Source organism: Entelurus aequoreus, linkage group LG05, assembly GCF_033978785.1.
Source record: "Entelurus aequoreus isolate RoL-2023_Sb linkage group LG05, RoL_Eaeq_v1.1, whole genome shotgun sequence".
NCBI lineage: Eukaryota > Metazoa > Chordata > Actinopteri > Syngnathiformes > Syngnathidae > Entelurus > Entelurus aequoreus.
The window spans coordinates 16,040,236-16,053,212 of NC_084735.1; the positions used below are offsets into that span (position 1 = coordinate 16,040,236).

The 12,977-nt window shown below is 35.7% G+C and overlaps 1 protein-coding gene across 1 annotated transcript in view; it reads right to left on the reverse strand.

The window, feature by feature from the left end:
- Positions 1–12,977, reverse strand: part of LOC133650228 (engulfment and cell motility protein 1) — a 156,053-nt gene that overhangs the window by 52,746 nt on the left and 90,330 nt on the right. Inside the window, exons 7-8 of the mRNA XM_062047231.1 lie at positions 9,703–9,738; positions 2,405–2,504 (exon numbers count right to left, since the gene is read on the reverse strand). Of these exons, the coding sequence (XP_061903215.1) occupies positions 2,405–2,504; positions 9,703–9,738 (136 nt within the window). The remainder of the gene's footprint in view (positions 1–2,404; positions 2,505–9,702; positions 9,739–12,977) is intronic.

Below are 12,977 nucleotides of genomic sequence, written 5' to 3' on the forward strand. Positions count from 1 at the left end.
GTACACTAGTACACTGCTAGTAGTACTTCACTGATCATAGTACTTCACTGCAAGTAGTACTTCACTGCTCATAGTCCTTCACCACTAGTAGTACTTCACTGGTAGTAGTACTTCACTGCTTGTAGTACTTCACTGCTTGTAGTACTTCACTAGTACACTGCTAGTAGTACTTCACTGCTTGTAGTACTTCACTGCTCGTAGTACTTCACTAGTACACTAGTACACTGCTAGTAGTACTTCACTGCTAGTAGTACTTCACTAGTACACTGCTAGTAGTACTTCACTAGTACACTGTTAGTAGTACTTCACTGCTAGTAGTAATTCACTAGTACACTAGTACACTGCTAGTAGTACTTCACTGCTCGTAGTACTTCACTAGTACACTAGTACACTGCTAGTAGTACTTCACTGCTCATAGTACTTCACTGCAAGTAGTACTTCACTGCTCATAGTCCTTCACCACTAGTAGTACTTCACTGCTAGTAGTACTTCACTGCTTGTAGTACTTCACTGCTTGTAGTACTTCACTAGTACACTGCTAGTAGTACTTCACTGCTTGTAGTACTTCACTACTCATAGTACTTCACTAGTACACTAGTACACTGCTCGTAGTACTTCACTGTTAGTAGTACTTCACTGCTCGTAGTACTTCACTAGTACACTGCTAGTAGTACTTCACTGCTTGTAGTACTTCACTACTCATAGTACTTCACTAGTACACTAGTACACTGCTCGTAGTACTTCACTGCTCGTAGTACTTCACTGCTAGTAGTACTTCACTGCTCATAGTACTTCACTGCTCGTAGTACTTCACTAGTACACAGCTAGTAGTACTTCACTAGTACACTTGTACACTGCTAGTTGTACTTCACTGCTCGTAGTACTTCACTGCTCGTAGTACTTCACTGCTAGTAGTACTTCACTAGTTCACTAGTACACTGCTAGTAGTACTTCACTGCTAGTAGTACTTCACTGCTCGTAGTACTTCACTGCTAGTAATACTTCACTGCTCGTAGTACTTCACTAGTTCACTGCTAGTAGTACTTCACTGCTAGTAGTACTTCACTGCTAGTAATACTTCACTGCTCGTAGTACTTCACTAGTTCACTGCTAGTAGTACTTCACTGCTCGTAGTACTTCACTGCTAGTAATACTTCACTGCTCGTAGTACTTCACTAGTTCACTGCTAGTAGTACTTCACTGCTCGTAGTACTTCACTAGTTCACTGCTAGTAGTACTTCACTGCTCGTAGTACTTCACTAGTTCACTGCTAGTAGTACTTCACTGCTCGTAGTACTTCACTAGTACACTGCTAGTAGTACGTCACTGCTAGTAGTACGTCACTGCTCGTAGTACTTCACTAGTACACTGCTAGTAGTACGTCACTGCTAGTAGTACGTCACTGCTAGTAGTACGTCACTGCGCCATCATGTGGTGCACGCGTCCTAAAAAGGTGCAGTCTTTAACAAGAGCGCCATCATGTGGTGCACGCGTCCTAAAAAGGTGCAGTCTTTAACAAGAGCGCCATCATGTGGTGCACGCGTCCTAAAAAGGTACAGTCTTTAACAACAGCGCCATCATGTGGTGCACGCGTCCTAAAAAGGTACAGTCTTTAACAACAGCGCCATCATGTGGTGCACGCGTCCTAAAAAGGTACAGTCTTTAACAACAGCGCCATCATGTGGTGCACGCGTCCTAAAAAGGTACAGTCTTTAACAACAGTGCCATCATGTGGTGCACGCGTCCTAAAAAGGTACAGTCTTTAACAACAGCGCCATCATGTGGTGCACGCGTCCTAAAAAGGTGCAGTCTTTAACAAGAGCGCCATCATGTGGTGCACGCGTCCTAAAAAGGTGCAGTCTTTAACAAGAGCGCCATCATGTGGTGCACGTGTCCTAAAAAGGTGCAGTCTTTAACAAGAGCGCCATCATGTGGTGCACGTGTCCTAAAAAGGTACAGTCTTTAACAACAGCGCCATCATGTGGTGCACGCGTCCTAAAAAGGTACAGTCTTTAACAACAGCGCCATCATGTGGTGCACGCGTCCTAAAAAGGTACAGTCTTTAACAACAGCGCCATCATGTGGTGCACGCGTCCTAAAAAGGTACAGTCTTTAACAACAGCGCCATCATGTGGTGCACGCGTCCTAAAAAGGTACAGTCTTTAACAACAGCGCCATCATGTGGTGCACGCGTCCTAAAAAGGTACAGTCTTTAACAACAGCGCCATCATGTGGTGCACGCGTCCTAAAAAGGTACAGTCTTTAACAACAGCGCCATCATGTGTCCTAAAGAATAATAGCACAGAAAAAGGTTGTACATCACAAATTGTGCGTTTAAAGAAGAAGTTAAATTCCATGCGGGTGTGCCTAATGTTATGGCCGACGTAGCCGCCGCCGAGCTGACCTTCTTGATGAAGGTCACAGAGAAAGTGTCCCAGGAGACGATGCCGTGGTCCATCAGCTCCACGAAGGCCGTCAGCGTGAAGGAGAGCAGGTCGCCAAAACTGCAACACACAGATAATTAAAGGAAGTATAAGCAGGATGCGGCTGAGCAGCCTGGACGATACGGGACACCGGGAAGGACGAAGATCCATGTGGCAACCAGGAAGTGAGAGGAAAGTCATGCAGAGGTAGAAGCCACAGTAGCAAACAGCACACTCTTCATTATTAGCATACTATTCACAACTGGATGAGGCAACTGCGTGTGAATGCTCCAATTCATGTAGTAGGAATGGAAGAATAGTTGGAATGTTGAGGAGTTGGAATTTCCAGGAAAACCGGAATTTGTTTTGGAACTTGGGAAAGTGTTAGTTGGAATGAGTGGAATGTGTTGATGGTTTGAATATGTTGGAAAATGTGCAAATTGTGGAAGTTTGAAAAATGGATAATTCATTTTGAATGGGGGAAAATGTCCCTAAAAACGGAAAATTATTGGAAATCCTGGATTTTGGAGTACGCAATTCCTGAACATGCTGAATATTTTGAATCGGATGAAAAAATGTGGGAGTTGAAAAATGTCCCATTCTTTTCAATGGAAATTTCGGGAAAAGAGGGAATTTTTTGGAAGATGCAAAAAATTTTTGAATGTTCTGAATGAGTCGAAATGGCTGGTGTAGGAATTTTTCAAAATGGGCATTTTTAATTGAGAAATGGTATTATTGAATTCCTGGAATTTTAGGGAAAAACGGGAACATTTGCAGTTCAAAAAACAACAAGGTTTTTTTGTCCTGATTAAGAGGAATGTTTGGACGGTGGAACGGTTGAAGTGGGTTGAAAAATGTGAAAGGAGTAGTTGCCAGAAAAAAGGGTGAAAAATGGGTATGAAAAAACAGGAATTCCTAGATTTTTTTTTACTTGAAAAAATTATAATTTGAATGTTCAGAATGGTGGAATATGTTGAAGGTGGAATGGTTTGAATAAGTTGAAAAATGTACGAATTGTGGAAGTTTGAAAAATGTATAATTAATTTTGAATGGGGAAAATGTCCCTAAAAACTGAAAATTATTGGAAATCCTGGATTGATTTTTTTTTTTTTTTTCAACAATTGTTGAAAGGGAGTACACAATTCCTGAACAGGCTGACTATTTTGAAGTTGGAACTGTTGTGGGGGTTGAAAAATGTCCCATTCTTTTCAATGAGAATTTTGTGGAAATTTGGAAATTTGGGGGAAAATGCAAAACAATGTGAATGTTCTGAATGAGTTGAAATGGTTGGTGTTGGGATTTTTCAAATCGGTCGAGAAATGTTGAAGTAGTTACATTTTTAATTGAGAAATGGTATTAAAGAATTCCTGGAATTTTGGAAAAAACCGGAATTTTTCCAGTTCAAAATACAACTTGGTTTTTGTCCTGATTAAGAGGAATGATTGGACGGTGGAACGGTTGAAGTGGGTTGAAAAATGTGGAAGGAGTAGTCGCCAGAAAAAAGGGTCAAAAAAGGTTTGAAAAAGACGGGAATTCCTGGAATTTTTTTTTTACTTGAAAAAATGATAGTTTGAATGTCCAGAATGGTGGAATATGTTGAAGGTAGAATGGTTTGAATAAGTTGAAAAATGTACGAATTGTGGAAGTTTGAAAAATGTATAATTAATTTTGAATGGGGAAAATGTCCCTAAAAACTGAAAATTATTGGAAATCCTGGATTTTTTTTTGATTTTTTTTTTACAATTGTTGAAAGGGAGTACACAATTCCTGAACAGGTTGAATATTTTGAAGTTGGAACTGTTTGAATCAGATGAAAAAAATGTGGGAGTTGAAAAATGTCCCATTCTTTTCAATGAGAATTTCGTGGAAATTTGGACATATTTGGGAAAATGCAAAATAATGTGAATGTTGTGAATGATTGGTTGGTGTTGGAATTTTTCAAATCGGTCGAGAAATGTTGAAGTAGTAACATTTTTAATTGAGAAATGGTATTAAAGGATTCCTGGAATTTTGGAAAAACCGGAAATTTTTCAAGTTAAAAAAAAGAAGGCTTTTTTTGTCCTGATTAAGAGAAATGATTTGTCGGTAGAACGATTAAAGCGGGTTGAAAAATGTAGGAGTAGTCGCCAGAAAAAAGGGTGAAAAAAGGGTATGAAAAAAACGGGAATTCTGGGAATTCCTGGATTTTTTGGAACTTGAAAAAATGATAGTTTGAATTTTCAGCATGAGTGGAATATGTTGAAGGTGAAATGCTTTGAAAAGGTTGAAAAATGTGGGAATTGTGGAAGTTTGAAAAATGTATAATTAATTTTGAATGGGGAAAATGTCCCTAAAAACTGAAAATTATTGGAAATCCTGGATTTTTTGTTTCTTTTTTTTACAATTGTTGAAAGGGAGTACACAATTCCTGAACAGGCGGAATATTTTGAAGTTGGAACTGTTTGAATCGGATGAAAAAATGTGGGAGTTGAAAAATGTCCCATTTTTTCAATGAGAATTTCGTGGAAATTTGGAAATTTTGGGGAAAATGCAAAACAATGTGAATGTTCTGAATGAGTTGTAATGGTTGGTGTTGGAATTTTTCAAATCGGTCGAGAAATGTTGAAGTAGTAACATTTTTAATTGAGAAATGGTATTAAAGAATTCCTGGAATTTTTGAAAAACTGGGAATTTTTCAAGTAAAAAAAACAACTTGTTTTTTTGTCCTGAATAAGAGAAATGATTTTTCGGTGGAACGGTTGAAGTGGGTTGAAAAATGTGGAAGGAGTAGTCGCCAGAAAAGAGGGTTTGAAAAAAACGGGAATTCCTGGAATTTTTTTTTTACTTGAAAAAATGATAGTTTGAATTCCCAGGATGAGTGGAATATATTGAAGGTGGAATGGTTTGAATATGTTGAAAAATGTGCGAATGGTGGAAGTTTGAAAAATGGATAATTAATTTTGAATGGGGAAAATGTCCCTAAAAACGGAAAATTCTTGGAAATCCTGGATATTTTTTATTTATTTATTTTTTTTACAATTTTTGAAAGGGAGCACACAATTCCTGAACAGGCTGAATATTTTGAAGTTGGAACTGTTTGATTCTGAGAAAAAATTTGGGAGTTGAAAAATGTCCCATTCTTTTCAATGAGAATTTCATAGAAATTTGGACATTTCGGGAAAAGAGGGAATTTTTGGGAAAATGCTGAAATTTTTTTTAATGTTTTGAATGAGTTGAAATGGTTGGTGTTGGGATTTTTCAAATCGGTCGAGAAATGTTGAAGTAGTAACATTTTTAATTGAGAAATGGTATTAAGGAATTCCTGGAATTTGGGGAAAACCGGGAATTTTTCCAGTTAAAAAACCAACTTGTTTTTTTGTCCTGATTAAGAGGAATGATTTATCGGTGGAACGGTTGAAGTGGGTTGAAAAATGTGGAAGGAGTAGTCGCCAGAAAAAAAGAGTTTGAAAAAAACGGGAATTCTGGGAATTCCTGGAATTATTTTTTTTACTTGAAAAAAATGATAGTTTGAATGTCCAGAATGGTGGAATATGTTGAAGGTAGAATGGTTTGAATAGGTTGAAAAATGTGGAAATGGTGCAAGTTTGAAAAATGGCCAATTCATTTTGAATGGGGAAAAATGTCTTGGAAAACTTGGAATTCTGGGAAATGTTGGAATTTGTCAAGGGAAAATCCCGCGATTCCCAAATAGGCTGAACAGTTTGAAGTTGGAACAGTTTGAATCAGATGAAAAATGTGGAAGGTAGAGCGCGCCAAAATCTGGAGAAGAAGAAGAAGAAGCTCGGCTTTGGAGCTTTCACACAATGATGTCAATCTGACACTCAAATATAAAGGCCATTTCAATAAATAATAAATAAATAATGTACATTAAGTGGTTATCAAAAATATTATTCTAAAATATTTGGACATACTAGAAAAACACTTTTTTTTTTCAATGTCAAATAATAACCAGTCCCAGTTGATGAATGGTTCATCATTTTCATGAAGCATCGCCTTGACAACAGTGACCTCTGGTGGTCAACTGGCGACACGCATGTGGGGTCTGAACCTATTGTATTCTAATATGGAGCAGCACCTTTTATCACCTGTACATCGTCATTTTATCATCATCATCGCACAACACATTTACAATTAGGTCAATCTGATACACACACAGTAAATAAAACCCAAATATGAGCTCATTTTTGCATTCAACAAACTAAATAATGTGCAAAAAGTCATCATAAATGTGAAAACATATTTTTTTAAAGTATGTATTTCTTTAAATAATCGACTTTATTCATTTTCAGTGTCAAATAACCATGAATGATTCATTATTTTTAAAAATATTTCCTGCTTTTCAGAAGCATGCTAGATAACCTTGACAACAGTGACCTCTGGTGGTCAACTGGCGACGTGCATGTGGCGTCTGAACCTATTGTATTCTAATATGGAGCAGCACATTTTATCGCCAGTACATCGTCATTTTATCATCATCATCGCACAATACATATACAATTAGGTCAATCTGATACACACACAGTAAATAAAACCCAAACATGAGCTCATTTTTGCATTTAACTGACTAAATGTGCGGAAATACAATTGATGTCTTATTTTTAATAAATTAGTTAAAATTTATAAAAAAAAAACATTTTCACATTGTCATGGGGTATTGTGTGTAGAATTTTGAGGACAAAAAATGAATGAATACTATAATACGGTCTGATTTCACATTGTGGGACAAATACACAGAAACAGGTACAAATAGGTAAGAAAATACTTTCGATAGTTTGGCGCCATCTTAAGAGTATGCCACCTTTTCCTATGTCATCATGCTAACGTTAGCGCGCTACCTGTACATCGTCATTTTATCGTCATAATCGCACAATACATTTACAATTAGGTCAATCTGATACACACACAGTAAATAAAACCCAAATATGAGCCCATTTTTGCATTTAACAAACTAAATAATGTGCAAAAAGTCATCATAAATGTGATTTTTTTTTTAAAGTATGTATTTCTTTAAATAATTGACTTTGTTCATTTTCAGTGTTAAATAACCACTCAGTAGATGAATAATTCATTATTTTTAAAATATTTCCTGCTTTTCAGAAGCATGCTAGATAACCTTGACAACAGTGACCTCTGGTGGTCAACTGGCGACGTGCATGTGGCGTCTGAACCTATTGTATTCTAATATGGAACAGCACATTTTATCGCCAGTACATCGTCATCTTATCATCATCATCGCACAACACATTTACAATTAGGTCAATCTGATACACACACAGTAAATAAAACCCAAATATGAGCTCATTTTTGCATTTAAATAACTAAATGTGCGGAAATACACTTGATGTCTTATTTTTAATAAAGTAGCTAAAATTTCTAAAAAAAGAAACATTTTCACATTGTCATGGGGTATTGTGTGTAGAATTTTGAGGACAAAAATGAATGAATACTATAATACGGTCTGATTTCACATTGTGGGACAAATACACAGAAACAGGTACAAATAGGTAAGAAAATACTTTTGATAGTTCGGCGCCATCTTAAGAGTACGCCACCTTTTCCTATGTCATCATGCTAACGTTAGCACGCTACCTGTACATCGTCATTTTAGTGTTATAATCGCACAATACATTTACAATTACGTCAATCTGATACACACACAGTAGTTACACCCAAATATGAGCTCATTTTTGCATTTCACAAACTAAATAATGTGCAAAAAGTCATCATAAATGTGAAAAAATATATTTTTTAAAGTATGTATTTCTTTAAATAATTGACTTTGTTCATTTTCAGTGTTAAAATAACCACTCAGTAGATGACTAATTCATTATTTTTAAAATATTTCCTGCTTTTCAGAAGCATGCTAGATAACCTTGACATCAGTGACCTCTGGTGGTCAACTGGCGACGTGCATGTGGCGTCTGAACCTATTGTATTCTAATATGGAGCAGCACATTTTATCGCCAGTACATCGTCATTTTATCATCATCATCGCACAACACATTTACAATTAGGTCAATCTGATACACACACAGTAAATAAAACCCAAATATGAGCTCATTTTTGCATTTAAATAACTAAACGTGCGGAAATACACTTGATGTCTTATTTTTAATAAAGTAGCTAACATTTCTAAAAAAAGAAACATTTTCACATTGTCATGGGGTATTTTGTGTAGCATTTTGAGGACAAAAATGAATGAATACTATAATACGGTCTGATTTCACATTGTGGGACAAATACACAGAAACAGGTACAAATAGGTAAGAAAATACTTTTGATAGTTCGGCGCCATCTTAAGAGTACGCCACCTTTTCCTATGTCATCATGCTAACGTTAGCACGCTACTCGTACATCGTCATTTTAGTGTTATAATCGCACAATACATTTACAATTACGTCAATCTGATACACACACAGTAGTTACACCCAAATATGAGCTCATTTTTGCATTTCACAAACTAAATAATGTGCAAAAAGTCATCATAAATGTGAAAAAATATATTTTTTAAAGTATGTATTTCTTTAAAAAATTGACTTTGTTCATTTTCAGTGTTAAAATAACCACTCAGTAGATGACTAATTCATTATTTTAAAAATATTTCCTGCTTTTCAGAAGCATGCTAGATAACCTTGACAACAGTGACCTCTGGTGGTCAACTGGCGACGTGCATGTGGCGTCTGAACCTATTGTATTCGTATATGGAGCAGCACATTTTATCGCCAGTACATCGTCATTTTATCATCATCATCGCACAACACATTTACAATTAGGTCAATCTGATACACACACAGTAAATAAAACCCAAATATGAGCTAATTTTTGCATTTAACTGACTAAATGTGCGGAAATACACTGAATGTCTTATTTCTAATAAATTAGCTAAAATTTCTAAAAAAAGAAACATTTTCACATTGTCATGGGGTATTGTGTGTAGAATTTTGAGGACAACAAATGAATGAATACTATAATACGGTCTGATTTCACATTGTGGGACAAATACACAGAAACAGGTACAAACAGGTATGAAAATACTTTCGATAGTTCGGCGAAAAGTGTTACAAACTTGAGTCTGACAGGGAAAAAAGCAGAATATGAGCATTTTGAAAAAGAAAACGCTTGCAAAGGTTAGAAGAATGGAGGGAAATGATGCGTGTGATTTATTTCCCAGAAGGCACTGCAGTCTTTAACCATGCAGACTGCAGCAGCGCAGAAACATCCACCCAGCAGGGGGGGAAGAGGAGGAGGAGGAGGAGGAGAGGAAGGTGAGGGGTCTTACCAGGGTTTCATTATCTTCTGGAGTTTCTGATAGCGCCTGCAAAGATTTGAAAAACTTTGGCGTCAGCGTGGAAGACAACAAGTGACATAGCTCGTCAAAAATAATACGGTAAAAGTTGGATTTACAGTACTTGCAAATGTGTAGCTATACTGTCCCGATCCCATATTGATATCGGTCCAATATCAGCACTTTTTTTTTTTACAGAAATTTCTGTCTTTTAAAAAAAAAAATTAAAAAAAATTTGCAACCAAAAAATAAAAAACATTTCCAAATAAGAAAAAAAACAAAAAAAAATCTCAAATAAAAGAAATATTATATATATAATATATAATATAAAATTATTTTGGTGGCAAATAATTAAAAAAAATTACAAATCAATTTTTGGTGGAAAAACATTTTCCATCTTAGACATTAGACTTAGACAAACTTTAATGATCCACAAGGGAAATTGTTCCACACAGTAGCTCAGTTACAAAGGATGGAAAAGATGGAAAGGGTATAAAATAGACTTAAAAGCAATATAAAATATATACGTAATATTTACATAATATATGTTCTGCCCTCACTCTACGTGTTGCGGTTATACAGCTTGGCAGACAGCTAACAAACAATCCAAGACGTCTAATAAAGTTGCTTTGTCTTTTCCTATCTTTACTTTTGTCTTGCACTGGACTTTTATTTTGTAAAACTGAAATACACACAATGACAAATGTATAAAGTATGTGATTCAAATAACATACTGAAATGTAATACACAATATGTAAATATTAGCTTCACACAAATATACAGTACTATCATCAAACAAATACTTCTGAGTGTTGAAACTATTTCGGTGGTGGAAATACACGACTGGCAGCCATTTTAAGTCCTCAAAACATCCATTGAAACAGTGCACAAAAATCGTTTTTCAATAAACATCTTACTATCGAATTGAAACACTTTCCACCTTAATATTGAGTTACATAAACAAGTTAAACAGTTTACTTACAGACTTATCTTTTCCAAGGCTTGTAAGAGCTAACACAACTTGTCTACTTCTCAATTGTCTCATGAACTGAACTGACATCGTCAACCCGGAAGTGCCCAAACTAATGACGCGTAGTATTTTCATATCGCCACAAGGTGTCAGTAAGAGTCTACAATCAAATGGGCATAACAATATATGTAGAGTATAGGATATGTACTGATATATTATATTATATGTTTATATCATATATACAACATATAACAATGTTGTGGGCGGGGCTTCCTCTGAATAATATGTAAAACAGACTTTTTTATTGGTCAGTGTTAGGGATGCAACGATAAAAAGGTGTAACGCTAACCGCGGTAAAACGTTCCTACGGTTAGCGTTAGCGTTTTAAACGACAATTATCGTAAAAAAACGTGATTGGTAACACCGATGAACTGAGCGGTGACAACGCTCGTTTCCTGGAGAAACATGCGAACAGGAAAACAAGAGAAATTAACGTCTTTCTCCATTAAAAAAAAAAAAACGACCTATCCCAATCCAAACTTGTACAAACGGATGAGCAACTATGTATGAGCAATAAATAAATAAATAAAATCAAGCAATCAATAATTAAAGTATGAGCAACTAAAATATGAAATTGTGCACTTTAAACCTACAAACTGCGCACTCTTAGAGAGACCTATCGATCAATAAAGTGAATTAACGTAACGTCACATAAACCGTACGTTACACACCCAAAACACCTTTTTTTCTTTAACAATAAAAAAACTTTTACAAATTAAAACGGACGAAAGTATATTTCAACACTCAAAAACAACCAAAGCAGCCAAAATAATATTATATAACATATTTATTCTGCCAAGTAAGTGTGTTGTGTGGCTATTTAATGTATTTCTTTTTGAATAAGAATGTATCAGTACTTTTTAACGATACCATGATAATAATGATACCATTAAATGTTCATATCCCCGCCTGCAACAAGTGAGTCATGACCCCAATAAAAGGATTTAAAAAAATACATTTGTAGTCCAAAAAAAATAATATATTTTTTTATTTTTAAACATTTTTGGTCACAATTTTTGGTTGCATTAAAAAACCCACAAATTTCTCTCCACAAAACGTCTGATATAGGAACTCCGATACAAGCAGTCTGTTCTTTTGCTAGCATAGCAGACAGTTACAATGTTGTCTCGATTTGGGAGCCTATTAAAAATATTTACTTCAAATGCTAATTTACATTGAATATGCCACACACATGCTACTGGTTAGCATTAGCGATTTTACATGGCGATTTCAACACATCCAAAATTGTTAACTGAGATGCACGTTCCAATCAAACAGCGGGTATGTAATAAGTACAACACCTACAGCACAAACACGTTGTAGGACTCGTGGCACATTCAACTTAATGGCAAAGACTACTTCCTGACTACAGCAACATACCTGGGACAACCGGAAATAGATGCATACTCGCAAGCGATACTCATAGGTGTAAGAAATCAAGATTCAATCCGTGGCACACTATCCAGCATGCAGTCATCACAAAAAAGTTATCACTTGATCAAACCTTCTCGAAGATAAATACGTCAAAAGTTTGCAATATTTAAGCTAATCGGCTAATTGTCTAGGCCGCACTATCAGTATCGTATCGGGACACCCCTAATAGTTACGCTTGAAAGAAATACATGACAATGAATGGGATAGCGCCGTGCTAAATTACATTGAATATGCCATATACATGCTACTGATTAGCATTAGCAATTGTACATGGCGTTACAACAACACCTCCAAATTGGTTAACATTACAATCAAACAGCTGGCGTGTAATAAGTACAACACTTACAGTATAAACACATTGTAGGACTCATGGCACATTCAACTTAATGGCAAAGACTACTTCCAGACTACAGCAACATACCTAAAACAACCAGAAATAAATGCATTTTCGCAAACAATACTCACAGGTGTAAGAAATTGCATTATTCAAGGTAATATCGTATCGGCCAAGAGTCAAATAGACAAATTTATATACAATTAAAAATAATAATACAAGTAAATAATTAGATAACTTGACATTTTTCGTATTTTATTTTTAAAAAATCATCAAAAATGCCTATTTATTTATGTGACTGATATATTTCCAACCAATAATTGGATTATAGTTTTGATATATATGCATCACCTACATGCCTAAAGATACATCAAGAAAAACACATGTTTTCAAAACCTACTGTTAGCCTGGTAACTTCCTATTTAGACTGGCTAATCTGTTGGCCTGATAACCTACTGTTAGACTGGCTAA